Source organism: Xenopus tropicalis, chromosome 8 (assembly GCF_000004195.4).
Source record: "Xenopus tropicalis strain Nigerian chromosome 8, UCB_Xtro_10.0, whole genome shotgun sequence".
Classification (NCBI taxonomy): Eukaryota; Metazoa; Chordata; class Amphibia; order Anura; family Pipidae; genus Xenopus; species Xenopus tropicalis.
In genome coordinates, this window is record NC_030684.2 from 77,117,807 (window position 1) to 77,145,268 (window position 27,462).

Here is a 27,462-nt window from a genome sequence, read left to right on the forward strand (position 1 = left end):
GGTTTCCCTTTGTGCTTAAAATTAATCCAATCTGTAAAAATGGCCCCTTTGTTGGAGCTCCCTATAGATCCTATTACTTCTCCGTCAAGTGTGAAATGAAGAGTGGGTGTGTCCTAACGGTCCCTGCCAGAAGCACAGTAGGAGGGGGAGAGCCAATCAAAGCCCTGCAGTCACACAAGCACAGACAGGCTTCAGTTCCCTATCAGGTCAGCCTAGCTGCTGATTGGTTTCTATCCTACAGTGCAGTGTACTGAGGGCCGCCGGCCCCCCTGCATATCCAGAGAATTCAGCCAGCAGGAAGTGGAACAGATGGGCGGGACTACTGAGGTTTTTGTGGAATTTCTCAATAAATCAGCCTGAAACACAACTTTTTTTTGAGTATAATTCACTGGTACATTCATAATTTTTATAGGATATGTCTCCTTTAAGAAACAGACTCCCTATCTCCAGGGGGAGCCAAGAATTCTAGGCATAGCTTATTGTGGGGATAAGTGACCAGTGGTATAACAAAAAAGGCAGCAGACCCACTGGGGAAAGTGGGGCCTGGACTTCAGGATCTGCATCCTCAATAGCTGCAGGGAATGGGGAAAGTGAGCAGAGAGCATCTGGGTAGGGGCTGCCCTACCTGGGCGCTCAGAAGATATTTTTGCAGTGACTTCACTGCACACATATACAAAGCCCAGCTAATATCACTGGATGTTCCTTGCCCATGTGAACAGATCCTTCCTCCACTGTTCCCTCCAAGATGTGTGCTCTTGCACATGCACAAAACTTGAATCCAGTGCACACAAATTGTTGCAATTTTAGCACTGGTTTTTTAAAACTGCACACAAAAGAAATTTTTTTGCACACACAGCCTAGAGAAAACAATGCTGGGGGGGGGGGGGCACCTAAAACAGGTAACTCACTGGAAAACCAGGAGTTGACAGTTCTGAAAATATCAAGTAAATACATTATTTTAGAAGCAACACATACCGCACTCAATAATAGAGGGATAGCAGAGATTCCTCTACATATTCATTTTATAATATATAAGATATAAATAAACTGTTAAACGTAATATAATCTTATATTTCGGTTTTTCTATTAACACTAAACAATGAGGACTGAGAGTTTCAAAATGGAGCCGACAGCGTTGCGGTGGCAGTATACACGTGCTCACACAGCTTGTCACTGGACTACAACACCCAACATGCAATTCGGCTCGAACTGCATACGTGTCCCACCCTTGTGCGCAGGTCACTCCTATTTAGTAAAGGCGCCAGTTTGGCCATTCTTCTATTGTCCTTCCCGAAGGCGTGCCGACATCATACGAGAGACTTTTAATCGCCACCCACTCTTTCCGTAAATTGCCGAAGATTGCATCATCCTCGGGGAAAAAAAAAAAAACTTAAAAAAAAAACAAAAAAACAATTGAGTTGATTCGCTTCGTGACGTCAAAGCGAATGCCACCTCCCTCTAGCCCTGCGCGGCCGCCATCTTGAGTCTGTATCCAGTGTCTGCGCCACGATACACGGAATCACCTTCTCCCAGGGACTAGCACCCCTAAATCCCCTCCTCTTATACCCCAAGCCCTCCTGGCCTTATATCAACAACACTCCCTTCCTACCCACCACATCCCAACCACCTCCCGTTTCCACTATCCAAATTTAGCACAAAACCCCAAAAAGGGGCTTTTTCAGAACCCCCACACCCTCCCCAAGTACCCTTCCTCATGCAACCTGCCTGAAGTTGTACTGTGAAAACAACAAGTGGATTGGTAAAGGAGCGCAAAACAACAACACATTCCCCCTTTCATTTTTAGATGGGCTTCAGATGGCGGAGGGCGCTTCATGTTTAAAGGGACCACTAAACGCATCAAAACTCATATTGTCACCCCAAAGTACAGATAATTAATGGTATTATGGCCGTCGAAGGCACCAGTGTCCATGAATCCTCCTCCCCAACATCAAACCATGAAAATCAACACAACCTCCTCTTCCTCCCTGCCGAAAGGTCGAGTAACCCGAATGATCTCTTCTCTATATCTTCTTTATTTCATGTTCACTACTGAGGAATGAACCATTCCATAACCCTTTATTCCTTTCTGTCCTGCAAACAGGTCTGGAGGGGGCTGGGAGCAAAACTTCATTTGTCTGGGGGGTACAGGGCAGGTAAATGGGGGGGGGGGGACTTGGTGTCAGTATTGTTATTTAGTGAAATGTTCTTTTTATACTATCTAGTTATCTATACAATGGGAAGTAGCAGAATATATGTGAAGCGTTACCATACATTTACTATTTCAGTCCATAAAAGGGGCATGCTTTAAAGTAAGGGGATCATAAAATGACTTCGCATATTTAGTCCTAATGTTCTGTCGTAGATAAGGTCAGAAACCAGAATAATTGTATTTTTTTCATTAACATGCGATAAGGGCTATAAGGAAAATGAGAATTCTTTAAATACTGCCATCCCTTTTGAATGCTAAATGAATATGATCTGACAACACTGATCCTGTAGTCTTCCAGGACTTGTTGAACTACAGCCCCCAGCGTTTTAGTTCAGCAAGAGCTGAATGACAACAGCTTGGATATCCATGGAATGCACATTTGCTTAAGCAGACTTGTTTTATTGTGTTTCTTGTGCTAAAATCATGAGAAATTGCAATATGACTCTAAGCAACTGAGTATATGCTACTGCAAAATATTCTCAGCTTTGCATTTTTATTATTTTGCTGTGGTATAATGGTTAATATTTGATGTAAGACAATAAGAAAAAACTCCTCTTTTATGGCAGTCTGCTTGATAGGAAAATGGATGATTGGTGGGCCTCATAGTGCATGACATGACAATCTATACAAAAAAAAAATGAATGCTTATACTGCAGAGAATACTGTTTTTTATTGACTAAAAATCACAGTATTCTTATGTGTAATCAGCCTACTTATATGTAAAAAGGCAAAGTGATGGTCAAAATTTTAAGAGGTCTTCCACCCAAAAACTTATTTGCGTAAATATAGGAATAGGCATTCTATGTAACTTTCCAATGTACATTAACAATTTTCAGTAGTTTTAAATGTGTTTGTAAATGTAATTATATTTGAAAGCTATATCTGTCTGGCTTATTCTCTGCACTTCTGATTCTGACTCCTGACACAATGTAGCAGAAGCCAGTTTATTAACAGATCTGGAGGGAAACTGACATTTTGTTTAGTGTCAGTACCAGACAACAGAAGTAAATTTAAATATGCTGTGTTCAGTTGGAATTACATTTACAAATAACATAATCAATTGAACTTTAAAACCACTACACTTTTAAACATTTTTTAATGAATATACATGGGAAAGTTATTTAAACTTATATTTGTATTTGCCATGCACAAAAAACAGTTTTTAGTTGGAGGACCTTTTTCATATATACAGGTATAATTATGTCCCAGGAGGTAAACTGGGTTTACAACTTTAAAAAAAAAATAAAAAATAAAATAAAATACATGTAAATTGGCACAAAGTTAAAATGTTACTGGCTGCATCATTATAATGGCAGGCAGGTGGCAGCCCTATAGGCTAATTGTTTGGTGTTACTAAAACATACTGGCTTGTGTAATATGTAATGCATACATGATTAGTTCTAGTGAATTGTAGCACAGAACCCCTGACGAATATTTGTATAGCCACAGTTTGAAATGGCAATCCCCCAATACTGACTGATAATACTATATACTATGTGTAGTGGGGTAATTTATGTTTTAAAGAGTGTATAGAGGACACAAGCAGACCGGGAATTTTGGAAATTCCCCAGAGGGCCACATTTGGCCCCTGATTCTATGGTGTATTATTTCATCCTTTTCACATAGTTTAGTGTTTGTTACATTTTTTTAATAATGGCATAAGAGGGTAACCCCAAAGGAAATAAGTCCTTATGGAGCAGTAACAAGCATGGTTTCCATCTGCTTTAAACTCCTGTAACAAATTATCTTTCATTAAAGTGCACTTAATGCACAATATTGAACTCAAGTTCCCAAGCTTTATCAGCGCTTTTCTAATTTTCTTGGCCTCTGCGCTGCAACAGATGGATCAAACTTTCAAAAATGCAGTTGTATTATTGTTTAAGGACATGACTTCTGTAAGTTCTGAAACATTTTATTTAAAATTGTTACCTAACTATAAGGCATATGTGGTGTCTGAAGTGTTTTGAACTGGTAGTTGCGCCTTGGTGTGAGCATATTCATTCTCGAAGGCTTTGATATGGAAACTGGACACATGGTTTACTTATGTCCTCATTAAGTTGTATCTAAAATCCAATAACAAAATATACATACTTTTTTGTGGCAAAAAGTCTGCTACAGCCTGATTGTGGTTGTACCTTGTGAGAAAGCATGCTGGGCACAGGGGCTTACTAAGATGGGCATGCTGTACTGCTGACATTGCATAATGACTTGCAAGAGAAAATCTTTTTATACTAGTTGTATTGTGCTAAAATATAAGCCTTAGACTAAATTGTTAACAAAGACACTCATTTGTAGCTTATTGAGAAGCATAGTGTATAGTGTTTAAAAGATTGATGGAGAAATTAGCAAATCATTTCCCCATCGCTTTTCGTTCAGATTTTTCAACCCCTTTCTATGCCCGCCCAGAAATCACCCTCCATTTTCTATTTATATTGCTGAAGCCTCTCCTCTGCTCTGGGTGACCTTTAAACTTGTTATGCTTCTCTTTTATTCTCTAATCCCTCCCTCCTTTCCGCTTAAGCTCAGGCTTTTTTTTTTTCCCTCTCTCCACGTCCCTTAAAAACAAGCTCTGTTATGCAACTCCATTGCAAAAGAGTCTCTTCCCAGACTGAGCTTTCTCTGTCTCTAATTACTTTGATTTTAGTATATGTTTTCCCCCCTAAAGATAGAGTTTTCTTTTTGCATCTTCAGCCTTTCTAGGGGCATTGCAACATTTGCTTGAAATGAAAATGTTCAGAATTATTTGGGCAGCACTTTGGATGTAAAGTATCCTCCTATAAGTCACTTGCCCCCAGTAAGAAATACAAAGAAAAAATTATCTACTGTGGGGCATAGCTGCTCAGCATTTACACTGTGGTAGCTTATAATTGATGCATACTGGGTTTTTAACCATGTTGTTAGCAGGCTAGAACTGCTGCTAAAAGCAGCTTCATTGGCAAGTTCAGATTGACTGTACCCCTCAGTAAACAGCACCCTGGCTTTTGGGTATTGTTGACTTTGAATTTATGCTTGGTTTCTGTTAATTACTGGATGGTGCAAAGTTGTATCCATACTGCTACATTTCATTCTCATGTTTCTTTTTGTTTCAGAAGGAAAGAACTGTAGTGCTTATGGTGCAAGTTGGCCTAACATGAAAGCGTTCCATTATGAAAATGTCATTTATAATCACAGATTCATTTGCAAGCCTTGCCTTTTATCTGTGTATGCTGTGTCAGCATATCTGCTCAGATGGGCTCATTCATGGTTAGAGACTTATTACTGGCATTTTTAATACTTTTGCTTGATGATGGTGTAACAGCATATACTGAATCTATAAAGGATGCTAATTTTCTTTGGCCTTTTTTTTTATTACCCTTTGAAGTACTTGTCAAGATTTATTCAAACTTTTGATATATTTTGTTTTACTATTTCATATTTTCGTTTCTTTTACTTCCTGCAGTTGTTTATAACTGATTTAAAGGACATGTAAAGCTTACATTTGCCTACAATGTATATCAGTTGGACAGGTCTCCCCCACCCAAATGGCATCATGTGTACTGTATACATCCCCTCCACTTGCCAGCACCATCACATTTTTCTAAAGCAAATAGCAGGTTTTATCTGGTGGCCATTTTTCCTCTGATACATAATTGGATGCATTTAAATCTGCAAACAGCCTACACACACACAGACCCTTATTCAGCATGCATTTAATCAAGAATGCAGGCTCACTCAGGCAGAGCTGTCTCTGATAAAAGTTCTGCTTTGTTTGAGTTGATCTCAGAAGAGTTGGTTGGGAGAAAAAAAATGAAGCAGACAGCTAGAGTTGAGTTTCTATGTGAACCAGCAATGCCATCTCTCCACTGGCTGCAAGACTGGGGGGCGTGTTTGGTAATCTGAGTTTAGAACAACTGAGCATGCCCACAAGCCAACAGCCAAAGCAAATTCCTGAGGAAGGGGGCCGAGTGGGTTACAGGAGGAATAGCAAATCTAAGTGATTAAGGAAATGTTGCAGCCTTACTATTAACCTCTGTACAACCAGAGTGGCAGGTATTGAAAGATTTCAAAGAGGCTGTTCACTGATTAAATTTTTGTGTGTTTTTGTGATTTATTATGCACTGATACTCGTGAATTTTTTGCAGTTAGAGTGTGATTCTTTGTTTCAATCTATAATATGGTTTCTGTGGCTGTATTGTTTGTCCATGTTTGTATTTTGGAAATTTGTTCCTCCTAATATTCTCTTCATGGAGGGGTGTATTTTCAGTACGATTTTGCTTGAGAATTCTGCGGCTAATGGCACACAGTTCATTTTTTCTGTTCGTTTTAACTCCAGTTGAGAAAAGCCAATTTACTGCTTTCCATTCCTTGAATGTGTTTGCACTGGCAGGCCCATGGTGTCAGTCAGTGGACACACAGGGCGTATTTTGTTGCAAAATTGCATGCTTTGTCAGATCTGCGCCAGAATCTTCTCTGTGTGTGCACTGATGGGCCGTTTTGTTGCCAGCAGAGGGAAACAACCCTTGTGCCATTAACCTAATCCATTATTGCATTAAACCTTCTTTGCCTAGCCAGTGTATTAGAGATAGCTGTCATTCTGACTCCAACTCCTGCCTGGAGAGACAGAGCGACAGATAGATTACAGAGAGCAGGATGCTGAAGAGTATCTTGATTATTTTAGAAATGGTACAGAGTAGTTCCCCTATAAGTTGCACGGGAGACTCATGTAACGCTAAATAAGGGAGCAGATTAATTTCAGCCAAGTACTAAAAATTTAGAGAGACTATCAGCAGTTTTAGGATTTGGCTAAATTCCAAACTAACCAATACCAATAACCAATTTCAGTGTCTGAAGTTATTTAGGGGAAAATTCTTCAAATAGAAGTCAGTTTGCATTGGTAGAAAAGTTGGTTTATTTTATTAACGATCCCTCTGACACACATATCCCCAGGTGTACATCATCTGCAGTTTGAGGAATTCGGTAGAGAACAAGGTATTTCAATGTCTTGCAAGTCCCCCTTGAGTAAGCAGAATGTTATATTTATGTAATATTTAAACTCTTCATGCATGTATATTCTTAATGCTGAATGAACTCATTAAAAATCCTGTTAACTCTTTATCACCAGGTTTCTCTCCTTTCCCTGTGAGAACACCGAGTTAGCATTGCTTGTGTGTGGATATTTTTACCACACCATAGTATGTGTCTAATTTAGTGTATTTAATAAAAATATGTTAACAGTTGAACATCAGTGTGTATTTTATGCATTTTTATTAGATAAAGGTGCTTGCATGATACAGAGATGGTTGGGTTTAGCCAATATTGAATTATATTTGTATAAAACTGTGCGAGCACACCGCTAATTTGTTGGTGTCATAGCTTAGATGTAATATTGCAATGTGACCTGTACTTTGTAAGTTGAATAAGGGTAGGGGATGCCCTAATATAATTTAGAAATATATAATTTGAACAAACATTTTTAAATACCCATTATAGATTGCCTTTAATTGATCTGTTAGAATGGTAAATATTTTCATAATCATCTTACAGTTATGTTAGCTTGTTTTGTAATTCCCTACTTTTATTAGATGCTTGTCTTACACTTGGTGATAGGTGCAAGGTTTTCATAAGAACAAACATGCTAGCTGATGATACTGTGAGCTGTAGTTTACTCTATATATCTTTATATAAGTGTTTGGCTTTTCAATCCACTTTAAACTGTAACTTGCTTAATAATGGCAAATACATCTTGGGAATTGTAAACATGTGATTCCTGTACATGACACATTTTTCACCTAACTTATTATACATATATATTACAAAAACAACAATTGAATTTCAGGTTTTGACTTGCACTTTTTTAATAATTCTGCAATGGCCGATGTCAGACTTTTTATTTTGCCTCATGTAGCACTAGAAGTGTATATTTTTAGATAACTAATTTTCATTGATTTAAGTGCTTAGTAAATATTACCTGCAGTGATGATCCTGGCTACATGTACCATTGAAAGTGTGTTTCTTGTTATTCTTTTCAGTAATAAATTATTTTTTCCCCCACCGAGTGCACAAGAGGTTCATATGGTAGTGTGTTGGGGGTATCCTTAATGGAGAAGGATCTAGGGGTTTTTGTAGATAACAAGTTGTCTAATTCCAGACAATCTCATTCTGTGGCTACTAAAGCAAATAAAGTGCTGTCTTGTATAAAAAAGGGCATTGACTCAAGGGATGAGAACATAATTTTTATAGGTCCCTGGTAAGGCCTCACCTTAAGTATGCAGTGCAGTTTTGGGCTCCAGTCCTTAAGAAGGATATTAATGAGCTGGAGAGAGTGCAGAGACGTGCAACTAAACTGGATAAGGGGATGGAAGATTTAAACTATGAGGTTAGACTGTCGAGGTTGAGGTTGTTTTCTCTGGAAAAGAGGTGCTTGCGAGGGGACACGATTACTCTGTACAAGTACATTAGAGGGGATTATAGGCAGATGGGGGATGTTCTTTTTTCCCATAAAAACAATCAACGCACCAGAGGTCACCCCTTTAGATTAGAGGAACGGAGCTTCCATTTGAAGCAGCATAGGTGGTTTTTCACGGTGAGGGCAGTGATGTTGTGGAATGCCCTTCCTAGAGATGTGGTAATGCCTTTAAGAGGGGCCTGGATGAGTTCTTGAACAATCAGAATATCCAAGGCTATTGTGATACAGGTATAGGATCCCTTATCCGGAAACCCATTATCCAGAAAGCTCCGAATTACGGAAAGTCCGTCTCCCATAGACTCCATTTTAAGCAAATCATTTAGAATTTTAAAACGGATTTCCTTTTTCTCTTTAGTAATAAAACAGTACCTTGTAATTGATCCCAACTAAGATATAACTAATCCTTATTGGATGCAAAACAATCCTATTGGGTTTAATTAATGTTTTATTGTTTTTTTTAGTAGACTTAAGGTATAGAGATCCAAATTACGGAAAGACCCCTTATCCGGAATACCCTTGGTCCCGAGCATTCTGGATAATGGGTCCTATACCTGTACTAATATCTACAGTTAGTATTAATGGTTGTATTTATAGTTTATGTATGTGAGTGTATAGATTGGTAGGTGTGGGTTAGGTTTGCTGGGTTTACTTGGATGGGTTGAACTTGATGGACATTGTTTTTTTTTCAACCCTATGTAACTATGTAACTATATGCAATTTTAAAAATACTTGAAAAAAATAAGCTTTCATTTACACATTAAAAAAAACTGTGTGCAAAGAGGTGGACCAACATAAATACTAAACACGTTGGGTGTGGGTTTAATTGAATTGCCGCAAGTTGCTAAATTCTGTACATGTCTGGTTTTATAGCTGACGTATAGAAATCCTCATATATTGTAGCTTTATAAAAAGCTGTCTACATAGCTGGAAGGAAACAGTATTCTGCACACAGGCTATGTGTGCAAAACCTTTGGATTAGTTCCTGTAGTGCATGCATTGCTGATTATGCATTACATTCATCTATTGAGCTTTGCTATACATAGATATGTATGCAGGAATATGCATTGCAGGTAGCTGCTAATCTATTTTTATATGCTTCATTAAAGCAGTAATGTGGGTTTTAGAAGCATTATAATCAACAGCCACTCTACTGCATCTAAAGTGAGGAGTATTTTTTATGGCCAGCATTTATCATTGCTTACAGTTTTGGTTTCACAACAAGGTACATATTTTTAGTTCTGCTTGTTTTTTTCCTGCACACTTATCATTTCAGCTTATCTTAAGCATACTGGAAGGGATATGGGACATAGTACTTGCTTTCAAGTCTTCAACAAGTCAGTAAAGGTTGTAATGTCATTGCTCTCTGACTTCTCTGTATTTTTTTCAGCAGGGAGGATGGTGAACTGGAAGAAGGAGAGCTTGAGGATGATGGGGGAGAGGATGGAGCCCGTGATCTGTCAGAGGCCCAGGCTCCACAAGAGAAGAGTGAGAAGCATTACAGTGACTCTGATGAAGAGAAGGCACATCGCAAGATGAAGAGGAAGCGACGAAAGGAAAAAGAGAAAAGGCGATCTAAGAAGAAAAGGAAATCCAAGCACAAGGTATATATATATATATATATATATATATATATAATATATGAGAGAACAGAATGCCGCATACACAGGGAGTTCAGAAAAAGCAAAAAGTGTTTATTAAAAAAGATCTTTTTTAATAAACAGTTTTTGCTTTTTTTGAAGTCCCTGTTTGTGCGGCATTCTGTTTTCTTATTGATTATTTTAGCCAGCATCTAGGGTGGTTGTTTGTAGGGTGAATTGCACACTTTTCACATTCATTAAAGTACGACAGGTCCGATTACGAAAATTTTTTATTTTTTCTAAAGAACTTTTGCGTATTTCCAGCAATTTTTTTTTGTTAACTTGTCTGACTGTTGTGTACTTTGCAAAAATTTGTGTGACAAAATCGTATTTGTCGCAACGAGTACAAAAGTTTTGTAATTCTTTCAAGCTTCGGTATCATGGCTTTCCTTTGGCCAGGTTGGAGCTGCAGAGTTCCATTGAGTCCTATGGGAAGTCAGAAAGTTTTGACTTCATAACATTTGTAACATTTCCGCACATCAGAAATTATTAAGTATACAAATTTTCGCAAATTGTACTTTAACACAATAGAAATTCATACATTGATAAATGAGCCCCTAAGTGTATTTTTCATTCAGGCAATTGTGGCACATAAATACCACAGGCTTCACCTTTTGGCTTTACCTTTCCAGCCAGCAACCACTTTACACAGTCCTGTTTTTAGGATGTTTAATGCATACATTTGTGTGGACCTTGTTTTTAACCGTTTTTCAGGTTGTTTACTGGGTGCTAACATTCTGAGGTATCTGGCCATAAACACTTTAGGGCCATGGCACACAGGGAGATTTGACCCCCACAGTAAATATGCACTTCTCGGGTGATAAACCCCCAGAAAATGCCTATAAGTAAAAATGTAAATAGCCAGTGGGAACATAAAATTCACTTAGTTTTTCCAAAGTCGCTAGGAAACTTTGGGTGACTTTGTGATGTGTATGTTTTCTCACCAGTGATTTACATTAAATCACCAGTTGGAAAGCATTCAGGGGAGATTAGTCGCCCATGGTAGCGCAGATACATTGCAACTGACTAATATCATTTGCCATCACCCTTACCTGTTTTGCCTCCCTATTAAAAGATCATGGGATGTCTTGCTAGTTAATTGATGGCAGTTAGTTGATGGGCAGGGACTTTATAACAATTTTATCATTAAAAAAAATTTGTGAGGAATAGTAGGATATGCCAATACACAGCTCTGTCAAATAAGTAGTATTCTGTAAGAAAACATTAATTGTCCTCAAATGATTAGCTTTAAAGCATCCAGATTGATCAGATGTTGATCAGTTTCCACTTACATTATATCCTTATTGTTTTTGTTGATTTTCTTTAGCGTCATGCATCCTCCAGTGAAGACTTTTCTGACTATAGCAATGACTCAGACTTCAGCCCAAGTGAAAAGGGACACAGGAAGTACCGTGAATATAGCCCCTCTTACCCTCCGGTGAGTTTTAAGATCATAGTTGATGTCTTCTAGTATATCTGTTAACCCAACCCATATCAGTATTACAGTTAGCACACAGTACTTATATTTTTAACAGCTATATTGCAACAAAAAAATCTTTGACGCTTCATAAAATGTTTGACAGTATCTAAATATGCATAGTGGTTCCTGTTCTGTTGGTTTGCCCACAGCAACACAGGTCTGTCAGAATTTCATATTACCCTGTGAACTATTTGGCATGTGATCATGAGTCCTGTGAATAGGCAGCATGTGCACTGTAAAGAAGTGTTTCTAAAACTGTGAGATCTGTTCAGGCCCAAGTGGATTTCTTACTTGGCATATGTGGCATTAAATGAGGTGCTTCATCACTGAGTCCATATAACATGCCAAAGCAATGATTTCCATTTGTTTTTTAAACTAGTTTTCCTATGAAAGAATTTTATATTTTCAGAAGTGGTATTTCAGATGGGTAAGACAAAAGTGTTGACTAAAAATTAGAAGACCTGTGTAAAAGAGGTTAGAAATTGCTGCTCTAAAGGACTTGATAAATTATTTAACTTGAAACCCCATTCTCTCACCTGCTGTTCATCCAGTGCATTCTTTGTCCTATGTGGTGTTTTGTTTTCTTTCAGGCTCACCAGCAATACCCTCCGCCCCCACAGCACAATGCCCCACCTCCTAAGAAATACCCCAAAATGGATAGCAAAGGCTACGGCATGTACGATGATTATGAAAATGACCATTATGGCGAGTATGAGGGGGATGAAGGGGAAGACATGGGCAAGGAAGACTATGATGACTTTGCCAAGGAACTGAACCAGTACAGAAGGGCCAAAGAAGGAAGTCATCGTGGCAGAGGTGGGACAACAGATATGTAGATATATCATTTTATAAGTACTGAAAGGCAAACATGTTGGACACAGATTACAAACCCCAAAAAACCTGTCAATTCACCATTTTGTTTTGTGCACTGGTTCATTTATAAATGAAAATACAGTTTTAGTTATGAGTATTTAAGTGTGGTTACAATTATAAGAGTAATTTTCTATTTTAAAATGTTCTATTGTTAATGTTTTTTTCTCAGTATGAAAAAGCTAGAACATTTAGGATATTCAATACAATTATGTTTACATACAGACACTTCATCCATACTATACACATATTGTGGTCAGACCTTCCCCAAATTCATTTTATTTTTGGTTTCTTGAGGTTTATTGCAGTGGTGCATAATCTTTACAGCTTATCACAGTTAAGTATCTCTTCTATACTTGTTTATTCCATAGGCATTAGAGGTAGAGGAAGAATTATGAGAGGTCGAGGAGTACGTGGAATGATGCGAGGAAGAGGTTTCAGGGGTAGAGGTGGCAGAGGAAGAGGATTTCCAGGAGAGGATCATCCTGATGAAGAGGAGATGTATGATGAAGAAATGGAGGTAGTAATATTGTATGCTGCTATCTAGCTAAAGCATATATTTAATATAGCTTGTTTTCATATAGTACCAGCATATTCTGCAGGACTTTTAAAGTGATTATACATAATTCACATCAGTCACATCAGTCAGACCCTGCCCAAGTGGAGCTTAAAATTTAAAGTCCATATCACATTCACAAACTATGGTAAATTTTATCAAGACCCAGTTAATCTGTCTGAATGTTTCTGGATTGTTGGGGGAAACCCAAGCAAGCATGGGCAGAATGTACATAAACTTTTCATAGCTTGTGCCTTGGATGAAACCTAGGCCCCCACCAAACATTGGAAGACATCAATGCTAAACTAAAATAGGGAAAGAAAAAAGTATGACCTACAGTGTTGCACCTTCCGCTCTTTCACATTGATAGCATATTTAATTACCCTGTTAAAATGTAACTTAAAGGATAAAAATAAATTGTGCTAAGACAGATTAGTGAAGCTAAAATTTACATTAAAAATCACGATTTAGACAAGGACCAACTGAAAGCCAACCTAGTAAATCAACAGTTAACAAGCTACCTATATACTATGAATGTAGCTGCTCTAAGACTGTGAATTTCTTCTTAGGTGCCAAATTATTACCTCATTATATGCCAAAAATTGGCATGTGATGAATATTAGGTTCTTGCCAGGATTAGGTGATAGGCTAGGGTAGCTTGGTCTGTGGGCATATTTGGGCATCTGATTATATAACAGGGCATTCTTATCTCAATAATGGGCCTCTCCCTGGCGATGCAATACCATCAGCAAAGCACCTATGCTTGCCAGCCCATATTACAAGTCAAGTCTGCCTGGGGCCACTAGGTAGCATCAACACCCTTCCACCCCTGCTACTAGCACCCAATCACCCCCTCAGTTCAACGTTGTAAAGTCCTGCCTAAACAAAACTAAAAAGCGCCTGACATGCTTTTTGCCCTCAACAAATAAGGGCTTTGTCAAAGGCAACGTGTTTGCATAACGCACGTCTATTTATAACCAAAGATAATTCAAATCAGCCAATGGAGATGTCAAACTAAGAAAAGTGGGCAGGCACATCTACATTCAAATTCGATAAGGTCACTGGCACAGGTGATGTTATCGAATTTGGATGTAGATGTGCCTGCCCACTTTTCGTAATTTTCTTTACCCTGCACAACCTCCTTTGTGGTATCTTTGGATCAATGGAAGGTGCTCCTCATCTTCAATATTTTTTGATCAATGCTAAGCTAATGAATCTAAAAGTTATCAACTCAACCTGTTTACAGGGCTTCATTCTTTTTCTAGCTGTTAGGTTAACAGTATGAATTAAGTTAAACAATTATGGAATTTCTGTTAAATAAAAACTAAAGAAACATTTTGAAAATGTAGAGACCTGCATTTTTATTACTCTGATATAATTGTGGATTGTGTTGCTTACAGTACTGTGAAGAAGAAGCAATGGAAGATGAAGAGTATGACGATTATTCCAAGGAACTTAACCAGTATCGGAAGGCAAAAGAGGGCAGAGGTCGAGGTGAGCTCTTGATAAGTCTTGTCACACAGTGATTGTTGACCTCTGAGTGTTTTCAAAGCTGTATGTAAATAGTGCTGCTGTGCACTGCTTTGTTGAAGCTGCTGATCTTACAACCTGAAGTTTTGTATTTTTTTTTTTTTTGTAATAAAGGAGATATTTCTTTGGAACACATGGACCGTTAGTTTAAAGTTTAAACCGCAGTTTAATCCATTACAGGTATTTGAAAGTGATGATCTTTTTTTTTTTTTTTTAACCTCCTTTACAGGATTTTATAGAGGCCGCGGTCGGGGCCCACGTGGAAGGGGATACAAAATCATGGGAAGAGGAAGAGGACGAGGCAGAGGAGGGAAGGGAAATGATGAGGATGAATACTATGAGGAAGAGGGTGTAAGTTATGTATTCAAGACATAAATCATAAAATCACAGGTTTTTTTTTCTAAATACATTTATATCATGCCTGTGATTGCTGTTCTATCTGTGTACAATATCAAAACTGAATGGGTGTTAAAATGCAGTTTCTGTCCTGATTTACTTAGTACTGATACATGGCAATGGACATTAAAAGTGTCAATTCACTGAAATGAGATGTGATTAATGAAGGTTCTGATGAGTTGTGCAGTTTGTGTGCCTTAGACTGCAGAGATGGTGCTTGTGTGTTAATATTAGAATAAGAACATTTAGGTCTTGTGGCAATTTTGATTGAATGGTAATATAGTTAATGAATACAGTTCTGTAGGCTAGAAAATTCTTCAGTTTTCATATTGTTTCAGTGGTCATTCATTACTTTTAACATTTATTTTTTTTTAATCAGCTTATTTCAATTAAGCAAACTGTATATTTCTGATTCTTTTTTTCTCATTCTAGGATGGAGGAATGTATAGAAATGATTATGAGAAGCCACACCATCGGGCTGATAAAAAAGGGAAAGTTGTCTGCAAGTATTTTGTAGAAGGCCGCTGCACCTGGGTAATGATTTTACTTATAGGCCTAATAAACTTATATAGTAGCACAGTAGATTAGCTAACTAGCTTACAGCCTATCAGACTGTTGTTTTGACCTACTTTCTAGTCTTCTAGCAACTTCTATGGCTTTAAAAGGGTTTAGTCATGGAAATCTTGATACTTTTTTTTATATGAGTGATGAATATATTGCATTGCTGTACACATGTCTAACTGGTTTATAAGATGCAACCTTAAAAAAGGTTTTTATTGTTTTCTCTTAATGAGGCGGCAAGTCTTTTCTCTGGCATGTCTGTGGGACACAGGAACCATAGGGTATAGCATCCACCACTAGGCACCACTAGACCCCAGCAGTGTGCCTTAGGTCAGTGATCCCCAACCAGTGACTCGGGCAACATGTTGCTCCCCAATCCCTTGGATGTTGCTCCCATCAGGGACCACATCAAAGAGCCAATGTGGCCCCTGATCTTATGGAAAATCAAACTTGCCTAATCGAGATCTGGCCAATTTCACGCCAGATATCGATGGGGTAGGCCTGTTGGGGGGCCCATACACGGCAGATAAGCTGCCGAATCGGTCTTAAAGAACTGATAACGACAGCTGAATTTGTCCGTGTATGGCCACCTTTAGGCCCAAGGACCTCTTATGCTCCTCCTGCACTAATCAGTCCTCTGAAGCACCTTTCCTTGCTCAGGATCTCCCTGCTCCCACCACAGCTCAAGCCCCTGTGGGGGACACCTCTCCTGTGCCTGCCCAGCCTTCTACTTCCATCCAAGATCCCCCCCATGTGGGCTCTGCAGTTGTCCACTGACATCCCTAAATTGGCAGCATGCCTAGACAAATTGCTTGATAGACTTGGGCCTAAGGCAGTAGACCAGGAAGAGGCAGGTGAAGATCTAAACAAATCCTTCTCAGAAACATTAGATAACCTAATTTGCACAGTCCTACATTGCCTTGATCTCAAAAACCTGACATCAACACCTGATTCTTCAGTCTCTGTTTAAGAGACAAAAGGAATCCTCTCTATTCCTTTCCATGCTCAATTGGGTAACATCATTCATGCTAAGTGGGACCACCCAGAGAAGGCCTCCTTAGATCAATCTTCACCACTTCAGGTGAATCTCTCTATCCTATCTTGGCCTCTGCCTGGGTCAGCAGGGCCTTGGTCTTGGTCCACTTTCCTCACAGAAGGTATCAATTCCGGCACTCCCAGACAAGAACTTCTGACTACAGCTCTACAGATTAATTAATGAAGCCAATGATTACATCTGCAAGGCAGCTCTTGATGATGTACAAGTAACCAGTTTTACCTCTGCTCTTTGGTGGCAACCCGGTGCACTCATCTAAGAAGTCCCTTACAAAGGGTAGCTCCTCTAGAACCCGAGCTAGATAAAATTATCAGTCAGGCCACAGGGGGGAAAACACCTTGCTACCTCAAACTTGGGTCCTGTACATCCTTTCCCGCTTTTTTCGTCCCTCCATATCTTCCAAGACTTCGACCTCGAGCCTGATCTTGAACAATCAGGGAGGCACCAGTAGGTGTGCACATGGTCAGTGGTATACATACCACGGCTAGGCAACTGGCAAGCTGACTACCTCAGGCAGCAGCTGCTAGATTCAGGAGAATGGTCTGTAAACCAAGAGGTCTTTCAGAACATTGGTGGGTCAACCACAGGTGGACCTCATGGTATCCAGACAAAATAACAAGGCGTCCTGTTTAATAGCCGGTTGCAAAGAGCCCTTGGCCCTGGCAGCAGATGCCATGACAATATCATGGGATTTCACCCTTTCAAATGTGTTACACACCTTCCCCCAAACATCCTACATTCCAACCCAGGTGTGCTACATTTAACTGCATGGCTGTTGAGTCCCTAACTCTCCATAGAAAAGGGTATTCTGCCATGTTATCTTTACCATGCTCGTGGTTTGAAAACTGGTCTCACAAATGTATCAAAGGAGGATCTACAAAGACTGGTGCTTTGCCCTGAACCTACCTTGGGACTGCTACTCAGTCACAACCATCTTGCACTTTCTACTATCTGGCCTCACTAAAGGTCTTTACCTTGCCTCCCTCAAGTCACGAGTTTTGGCACTATCAGTCCTCTTCCAGAGGAAGCTCACTAAGCTTCAGGATATCCGCACATTTCTTTAAGGAGTAGCCCATATTGCATTCCCCTACAGAGCACCCCTGCCTCCCTGGGACCTTAAAGGAGAAGGTAAGGTATAATCACTGGGGAGGATGAAAAAATGTTAGCCCCCCCCCGGTGACCGCAATCACTTACCTGTTACCCCAGGTCGGTGATGCTGTTAGCAGAAGCCTGCACTGGCCCAGGTTACCTGCAAGTGATCCTCTTCCTTCTGTTTTTGAGTGAAAAGCCAAACTTTTACAAAAAAAGCTGGCTTTTTTTTACTATACTGCGCAGGACTTGGGATCATGAAGAAGAAGAGGATCCCTCGCACGCAGGTACCCAAATCTGGTGCAGTTTTCTGTTGGCATGGCCTGGGGTATAAGGTAAGTGATTACAATCACCAGTGATTATACCTTTCCTTCTCCTTTAACTTGGCACGCAGGAGGCTCCCTTTGAGCCTATGGCTACTGCTCCACTGTTCTGGCTTACTTGTAAGACTTTATTTTTGCTCATGATTACCTCTGCCAGAACAGTCTCTGAGCTCAGGCAGTGCTACATACCATACCTTCTTTCCTTCAGAAGGTCATGTAGGAAATTCAAATCAACCAGGAAATTATTATTACAACCTTTTGTCCTCCTCCCTCTTTGCGTTGGGGAGCACCTGACCAGGAGATTCAGTACCTCCTAGGCTTTCCGGAACCGTGTCTCTGCGGAACAGCTGTGCAGGCCACTACCTGGTCATCACTCCACTCTATTCCGAAACTCTACAAATTCAAGGTCTTTGCAGCAGATGACGCCCACTTCAAGAGAAAAGTGTTTTAGACGACAGTGGTTTAATTCTGGCCTCATTTTCTTCCTCCCTAATTTTTGGGGGACAGCATTGGTATGTCCCCATGGTTCCTGTTTACCACAGACCAACCAGAGAAAAGGGGATTTTGTGTTACTGCTAAATTCCTTTCTCTCTGCAGTCTGTGAAAAGTGGTCCTACTACCTTCCTGATGCTATTACTGTAAATAGTAGTTATGGGTTATTCATTCCTTTGTTGTTAGTCAAAACTGAGCATCTAAGGCAGTGATCCCCAACCAGTGGCTCGTGAGCAACATGTTGCTCACCAAGCCCTTGGGTATTGCTCTCGGTGCCCCCAAAGCAGATAGTTATTTTTGAATTCCTCACTTGGTGGTAAGTTTAGGTTGAATAAAAACAAGATTTACTACCAAATAAAGCCTCCTGAAAGCTGATAGTGTGCATAGAGACTACCTAATAGACAATCTTAGCCCTTATTTGCCACCTCCATTAAGTTTTATGATGCTTTTGTTGCTGTCCAAGTCTTTTTACATTTGATTGTGGCTCACTAGTAAAGATTGGAAACCCCTGATCTAAGGCTTACTGCTGGGGGATAGCATTAGAGGGCAGAGTTGTTTTTCCTTGCAATGTTCTGCCTCCTAGTGGTTGATGTTCTGCTCCAATGTTCCTGTGTCCCACAGACTTCAGAGAGAAAGGGATTTAACGATGAGTAACACAAAATCCCATTTTTTACATCCTTACCTTTCTTTTTATTTTCAGGGAGAGCACTGTAATTTCAGCCATGATGTGGAAGTTCCCCGTCGCCGTGGACTATGCAAATTTTATGTCAGTGGCTACTGTGCTAGAGCAGAAAACTGTCCATTCATGCACAATATCCTTTCTTAGAGAAAGAAGTAGTACATTAGCAGACTGCTAAACCACTAAGCTACTAGACAATAATATTATAAATATTATACACTTATTTTAAATGTAATGTCTCCATTCTTATGCTATAACCATGATCTACGCTTCCTCCACTGGTTTGTATTGTGAATCTGAGTGAAGAAAATACCTTCACTTTTAATTACTTTACTTGACTGTTTTTCCTTTTATTTATCACTATTAGAGGGGAAAAAAAAGCTTCTTTTTTTCCTTTACATTTGCTACCTCATATTTACAAATGTTTGTAGCCTACAAAGAAAAAATCTTGAGCTATAACTGCAGATTAATGTGTCGAGCAGAATGAAGTAATGCAGATCGGATATGAGATATAATTCTGTATAACTTTTTCTGAGTATGTATTTATGTTTCTGTGTTTTTAACCTGATTTTGGGTATTTTTCCTTAACTGTGCTCACATGATTTCCCTTGTAAGCTGTACCATACCACAGGCAATTGTATTAATGGTGAAGATTGCATGTTCTCCCATGAGCCCCTGACAGATGAAACACAAGAACTTCTAAATAAGGTACAACTTAACTGATAGGTGAATATTGACATTTATGCAGTTGCCTAATTTGCTAATCATAGGCTAATTGCACAGTTTCTTTTGAATACCAGGTAGTTACATTTTCTTAAATATTTACCCATATAAAGACATTCAGATAAGGTACTGCAGGTGTGTTTAGGGGTATTGCTTCTTGATTAAATAAATATCCATTGTTAGCTGAAGGCTATGTTTCATCTTTTGAAAAGCCTGGTGTGTATAAATGGGGAATGCACACTAGTACATAAAGTTCACTGTACTCTCTGATTCTTAGTTCCTGCACCTTAGGGGTCGGGTAGGCCCATTTTGATTTTTTTTTTCTATATTTAACTGGTAGGACTTTCCACAAGGTGGACAACCCATTTAAGATAGCAGTAGACAACCTTTTAATCCTATAACTGCTACTAAACATGTTATTTAAATAGTATTCTGGAATTTAAAACTTTTCTAGTTGTTTAGATTGGATAAACTGACTTATAACTGTTTTCAACTAATTAAGTAGTAGCAATAATCATTTTTTTATATTAAAGATCCATTGATCAATATCAATTAGTAACTGTGTAATGGTTAAGTAACCCCTTAGAAATGTATACAGTGTTGGAACATAGGGGTTACATCGCTATCTTTTTCATACATTTTAATGGCCATTAATGTGTTTTAGTTGTTCATGGCACAATTGCCTTCATTTCTGTTTCATTACTCTTTCTAAAAACTACACATATATCATATATCATATATATATATATATATATATATATATATATATATATTTATGCACTGTATATTCATTGGTTTCAGATATTGGCTGAAGATGCAGAAGCTGGAGCAGAAGATGAAAAGGATGTTGAAGAGCTAAAAAAGCAAGGTATCAACCCTTTACCAAAGCCACCACCAGGAGTAGGCCTTCTGCCTACACCATCCCACTCTCATGGAGCTCAAAGTTCAACAGGGCCAGCTGCTCCATCCTCTCCTACTGGTGGTAAATCAGCCCCTAGTGTGCCAGTATCTGGAGTTCCTATCGCTGGTGGACCAATACCTTGCGTTCCTGTCTCTGATGCTCCTATATCTGGGGGTCCTGTACCAAGTGCATCAATACCTGAAGCATCTTTGGTGGGAGCACCACCACCTAGTGGACCATTGCCTGGAGGCCCCATTTCAGGTGGTGCAGTGCAAGACGATCAAATTTCAGATATGCAGATGCCTGTAGGTCCTGTATCAGGTGGCCTAGTTTCTGGAGGACCTGTTGGATCATTTGTTGGGGGCCCAATGGCAGGAGGTCCTGTTTCATCAGGTTGCATACCAGAAGGATCTATGCCTGCTGGACAAATTACAGGAGGACCTTTATCAGAGGGACCAGTACCCCCGATGCATTGTGGTCTTGGAGATCCTATGGAAACAGGTGTCCCAATGCCACCCATGCAGCCAAACCCAGAAGGCCTGATGCTACCAATGGAGGTAGGGCTTGGAGGCCCAATGCCAGGAAGCCCAGGATCTATAGGTCTTGCATCAGGTGACCTAATGCCAGGTAGCCCTTTGTCCGGAGGACCTCCGCCAGGATCAATGCCACCTGGTCCGCAGCAGCCAATGGATCCACAGATGTGCCAGAGGAAAATACCATCTCTCTTTGAAATTGTAGTGCGGCCCACTGCTCATTTGGCTCATAAGCTGGGAGTGAGGTAAGACAGTGCATGTATTTGACTTGCGATAAAATATGAACAATTGTGTTGGCAGCTCCAAATAAATTGTATTTTTTTATGCAGGCCACCTGGACCTCCTGGAGGTCCTCCAGGTCCACCACCACCTAGATTTCCTGGACCTCCAGGCCCAATGCATCATGACATAGAGCTGGGCATGGATGAAAATATGCCCATAATGCCATATGGGCCAGAAGATGGTCCTGAAATGATGAATGATGGGCCACCTGGACAGGTTTTCTATGACGACTACTACCAGCACCCAAGCATGGGAATGGAACAAGAGATCGTAAGAGATACAGGTACTGCTGCTGTATTTTTACACCAATCACTCTCGACTTACTTGCTTGTAAAAATAATACCTAGAATCCATAGGATGGCAATCAAGTATGTCAGCACAATTTGATAATGCTATGAACTCCCAGTATTACAAATTCTTGTGTGAACAGCAAAAATATGTTTAGTGGGAATACATTTGTAACGTTTGTCCAGGATCCTTTGTAAGAAAGCAGTGTTGAGGATACCATTATATTGCCTTGAATTTTTTACATTTTATTTTGCACAATACAGCATGGGATATTTCATATTTTAAAACAATGCTTTACAAAAAGTACAGAATGGTGAGACTTATTCAGATAAATCCAGCAGCCACCAATCAGTGGTTCTGACAGGCAGCATTCAACACAATTTTGCCCGGACACTTCTCGCTGCCGTGATACAGTATTTTTAGCCCGGCCCCCTTTAAAAGTTACGGGCCCTATCATTGGTGGTCAGCGGGTAATTTGATTGGTCGCGCCCCGTGTGTACGTGACGCCAGTACGCACGGGGCGCGACCTTATAAAAGTGAGGCTACGGTGGCGGTGAGCAGGAGATTGCGGCAGGGGCCTGAACAGGTGGATGCAGTTGGACGAGGAGGGGGGTGTTGGTAGATGCAGTTGGACATGGGGGGGTGTTGGTAGATGCAGTTGGACATGGGGGGAGTTGGTTGATGCAGTTGGACATGGGGAGAGTTGGTGGATGAAGTTGGACGCGGGGGGAGTTGGTGGATGAAGTTGGACATGGGGAGAGTTGGTGGATGAAGTTGGACATGGGGAGAGTTGGTGGATGCAGTTGGACATGGGGGGAGTTGGTGGATGCAGTTGGACATGGGGGGAGTTGGTGGATGCAGTTGGACATGGGGGGAGTTGGTGGATGCAGTTGGACATGGGGAGAGTTGGTGGATGCAGTTGGACATGGGGAGAGTTGGTGGATGAAGTTGGACATGGGGGGAGTTGGTGGATGCAGTTGGACATGGGGGGAGTTGGTGGATGCAGTTGGACATGGGGAGAGTTGGTGGATGCAGTTGGACATGGGGAGAGTTGGTGGATGCAGTTGGACATGGGGGGAGTTGGTGGATGCAGTTGGACATGGGGGGAGTTGGTGGATGCAGTTGGACATGGGGGGAGTTGGTGGATGCAGTTGGACATGGGGGGAGTTGGTGGATGCAGTTGGAGGGGGGGGGAGTTGGTGGATGCAGTTGGACGCAGGGGGAGTTGGTGGATGCAGTTGGACGCAGGGGGAGTTGGTGGATGCAGTTGGACGCAGGGGGAGTTGGACGATGGTGGGGAGTCAGAGCATGCTAAGGGGGAGCCGTAGGAAGCAGGTGGATTCTGGGGGGGATCAGGAGAAAGTAGGTGGATGCTGGGGGGGGGGGGGGGAGCCGGAGAAAGCAGGTGGACCATGGGGGGGGGGGGGGGGTAATCAGGAGAAAGCATTTCCTCTAAGTGCCTGTGCTGTATCAATAATAGTAATAAATGTGATTTAACAGATATAAAACTCATTTGTGTTCTGTGTAGTGTGTGCCATTTGTTAAAGAGACATTTTATTGCATAGGCTGCTTGGAAACTGATGGGAGGGGTCACTGGGGGAGCAGCTATTGGGGGGTGGGAAAAAGGGGGGGGGGGCAAAAAATTTGGTTGTGAGGGGCCCCGTGATTTCTGATGGCGGCCCTGACCATAAAGGCCACCAATTCACACCTTTTTATATGCTTTCTTATAAAGCCTTTACCAGCCCTGTGACCCCTAAAATAGAATTCTTTGCTTTGTAAACAGGTAACTATGATGGCTATGGTGGGATGCAGGAGGATCCAGGAGCCCATACATACCAGGAACCTCCTCCAGACCATGATCCAGGAGTTGAAGTTGGAACATCTGCTTTCAACAAAGGGAATATCCCAGATTTTCTGCCATCTGCCCAGCGAGCTCTGTATCTGCGCATTCAACAAAAGCAGCAGGAAGATGAAGAACGAGCCAGACGACTTGCAGGTTCCAGTCAGCAGGAAAGAGAAAATGAAGAAGGTGAGAATCGGCAAAAGGAACTGCCCTGCTCATAAATAGGTTAAAAGTGTTGTGATGGAGGAGTCTGTTGAGTGTTTTATATAAAAAACAAAAAATAGTAAAATAGGGGGTGTGGGGATTAAAGATTCAAGTTTTTTTTTCCTTGGTCTATTCTAATGGCTAGTTGGTTCTTCATATATATATATATATATATATATATATATATATATATATATATATATACACACACATATATATACACACACACATATATATATATATATATTATATATATATATATATATATATATATATATATATATATATATATATATATATATATATAAAGAATGCATGCAAGTAGGCACTCACGTTTATCAAGGTCAAAGTATGCCTGGGTGCAGTATGAAGAAATGTAGCACAAACCGAATTCATACTGCACCCAGGCATACTTTGTCCTGTGAGTGCGGCATCTAATTCGGTATATATATATATATATAATATATATATATATCCCTGTTAATTGATGTTAATCATATCCCTGTAAAAAGGCTAGATGATGCATTGCAACAAGAGCAGGTGTGGATACATGGTTTAATTTTGTTTGATTTATCTACACTCTTACAGGTGACACAGGTAACTGGTACTCCAGTGATGAAGAGGAAGGTGGTAGCAGCGTGACTTCCATCCTGAAGACTCTGCGACAGCAGTCTTCTAGCAAACCCTCGGCACAAGCTTCACCTAGAGATAGCAGCACAGGTGGACAGCTTGACCCACGATTACAAAAGAGCCAGGCTACTACTAGCATCCGTCCTTCTGACCCTCGTCTCTCCCGTGACCCACGACTTTCCCGAAACACAGAGTCTAACCCTACAGAGACAGGACCCAGTGATCCTAGGTTGGCTCGACATGCTTCTCAACCCAAGCAAGACTTACAAGTTAATAAAGCAGCTGCAGAAGAGGAAGAAGCTGAAAGAGTCTTGCGGGATAAACCAGTCACCATACCACTGGAAATTCTGCCAGGGCAATTGCTGCGGGACCCACGATCTCAGCTTCAGCAGTTCAGCCACATAAAGAAAGACGTCAGTCTGAACAAGCCAAGCTTTGCCAAGACCATCTTGTGGAGTCCCGAAGATCTAATTCCACTGCCTGTCCCAAAGCAAGAGTTTGTTCCTTTGCCTGCGGCCCTGCAATCCATGCCAAACCTAGACCCACGTCTTAACCGACAAACTGCCTCAGCACCTCATGATCCACGTCAACGTGTGCCTCCATCTGAACAACAAACTGCTAATCCAAACCTGCCAGACTTTGAGCTTCTGTCAAGAATTTTAAAGACTGTCAATGCTGCCTCAGTTACGGCTTCTTCTCCACCAGCCGCCCCTGAAAAACCCAGTGATCCACGAACACGTAAGGCTCCCGCTGATCCTCGACTGCAGAAAACTGCGGAACCTTCTCTGCCTTCAAGACCTGTAGAGCACAGCCCTCCTCTCTCTGGGTCTCCACTTGCTGAGAACACACTGACTACTGCCCCTTATGATCCCCGACTTCTGACAGCAGGGGGAGTAAGCAAAACAAGTAGCCAGAGCAGTGTTCTCAGTGGAATTAGTCTTTATGATCCCAGGACTGGGAACAAAACATCTGAAGCCTCATCCAATGAGGCATCCTCCAAAGGACAGGACAACAAAACTTCAAACAAGACAAAAGAGCCACTGTTTGTTCGTAAGTCTGCGCTTGATCAGCCAGATACTGAAAAACAAACTTCTGAGACTGCTACGGATAGGTACAACAGTTACAATCGACCACGTACAAAAGCATCCACTGCTTCTAATTTACCTGTACCTGAAAGCAGTCAACCTGCAGTCCACAATCTCCCTGTGTCATCTGTTTATGGTTTAGTTAAGCAACCTACTAAACCTGGTAGTGGCAGCCCCTTTGCTGGAAACAGCCCAACACAAGACAGTGAACAGGACGCTGGTTCCCTAAAAGATGTTTTTAAAGGCTTTGACCCTACAGCATCCCCATTTTGCCAGTAGCGCTCAGTCTGACAATTTACATTGCATATCGTATTTAAAGGATTATCATACAGTGTTGTTAACGTCTATTTTTTTTATAATATTCATTGTGCTGTTGTGCTTTTGTACATAAATCCACAACTACTTGTGAGATGTAAAGCCTCAAAGATCTGTTTTTAACAAATAATCAATGTGTCTTGTCTAATGAATGACTCCTGTTTTTGTACAATATTTTAATGTTTCATTTATAAAATGTATGTATATTTCTAAATTATATATGCATATACACCCTTGTATAACATGCACAGAGGTGTGTGTGTATATATATAATAGTGTTTGTATGTGTGTATAGATATACATACATGTGCACACACAAACATAAATATATGCTGATGGATATATATGGATATTTGTGTGTGTTTTGGAACTATAGATAAGGTGCGAACAAAGATCTCAAACGAACAACTTATTTTTTTGTATATTTTTATCTATATTCAGTCTGGTGGGTGCATGTCTTTCACTATAAAGTTTAAAGAGGCAACTTATCGCTAATTTATTGTACAGAACATTTAGCCTTTCTAGTACTCAGACCATCTCTACTACGCATTGGTTCCAGAAGTGACATAACACCATGTAAAAAAAAGTTGGTTATTGTACCGCTTCCTTAAAGTGATCCTTCACCCATAATGAAAGAAAATGAAATACCAAGAAACTTTCCAATATATATCAGTTAAAAATGTTATCATTTTTAAAATTGTTATTGTAATTGAAGTTAAAAGCAGTATTCTTTTCAGTGTTTAATGCATATTTGGAAGACTTTCAGAATTACATTTTCTTTCATTATGCAAATTATCTGTCTGACAAGGTAACTAATGGATATGGAATATTTAATTTTCAAACCAAATTTCGTAACACTTAAACAGGAGTATTCATGTTCTGCACTGCAGATATTGCCACTCTAGTGTTTGGCCAAGGTTAAGGGAAAACAGCAGAGGCTTTATTTATTGTGTAATACCTAAAGAATTAGATATACTTTATGCAGAATGTTTGTGTGTCCCACACACATTTGTTTACATTTATACAAATGTTTGTTCACTACAAATCTGTAAGTTGTCCAGATCAATGTATGTGACTGTCCAAGAGATTTTGTATGCTGTGTCGCGGGTTCAGTGTCATTCACAACCCATTTTTATTGAACTTGCATTTTTATTCATAATCTATAGTATTACAATTTTGAAACTTCAAAAAAGAATTGTATAACAAGAATTATCCACTCACAAATACTTTTTCTACTAACAGTTGTGAATAATTCAGTTACTATAATACAGCAAAAAGAGCCTGGTGTAAATACAAAGGAAAGGAAGCAGAGAATAAATGGACCTTTTTTCATAGAA

The 27,462-nt window shown here is 40.2% G+C and overlaps 1 protein-coding gene across 5 annotated transcripts; it reads left to right on the forward strand.

Moving 5' to 3' along the window:
* The first annotated feature begins 1,293 nt into the window (after positions 1–1,293).
* Positions 1,294–27,462, forward strand: zc3h4 (zinc finger CCCH-type containing 4). Of its 5 annotated transcripts, none has more exons than XM_012968034.3 (14): positions 1,294–1,995; positions 10,042–10,255; positions 11,619–11,729; positions 12,362–12,587; positions 13,013–13,161; positions 14,598–14,691; positions 14,957–15,078; positions 15,556–15,657; positions 19,343–19,454; positions 19,920–20,029; positions 20,846–21,723; positions 21,808–22,043; positions 23,832–24,077; positions 24,684–26,273. In XM_012968034.3, exons 1-14 carry the CDS (start codon positions 1,904–1,906, stop codon positions 26,087–26,089), a joined length of 4,098 nt encoding a protein of 1,365 aa, XP_012823488.1. In that variant the 5' UTR covers positions 1,294–1,903; the 3' UTR covers positions 26,090–26,273. The 5 variants fall into 5 exon arrangements, with proteins under 5 accessions (XP_012823488.1, XP_012823489.1, XP_012823487.1 ...); XM_012968035.3 differs by having other exon boundaries at positions 10,045–10,255; positions 24,684–26,219; XM_012968033.3 differs by lacking the exon at positions 1,294–1,995 and adding an exon at positions 5,325–5,452 and having other exon boundaries at positions 24,684–27,462.

What these genes read in the sequence shown, in the direction of transcription:
- zc3h4 (XM_012968033.3), top strand. Translation starts at nt 5,340, where the DNA reads ATGAAAGCGTTCCATTATGAAAATGTCATTTATAATCACAGATTCATT. An exon ending in TGTATGATGAAGAAATGGAG is followed by an intron (nt 13,162 to 14,597) that starts GTAGTAATATTG and finishes TGTTGCTTACAG; the next exon opens with TACTGTGAAGAAGAAGCAAT. An exon ending in AGAGATCGTAAGAGATACAG is followed by an intron (nt 22,044 to 23,831) that starts GTACTGCTGCTG and finishes CTTTGTAAACAG; the next exon opens with GTAACTATGATGGCTATGGT.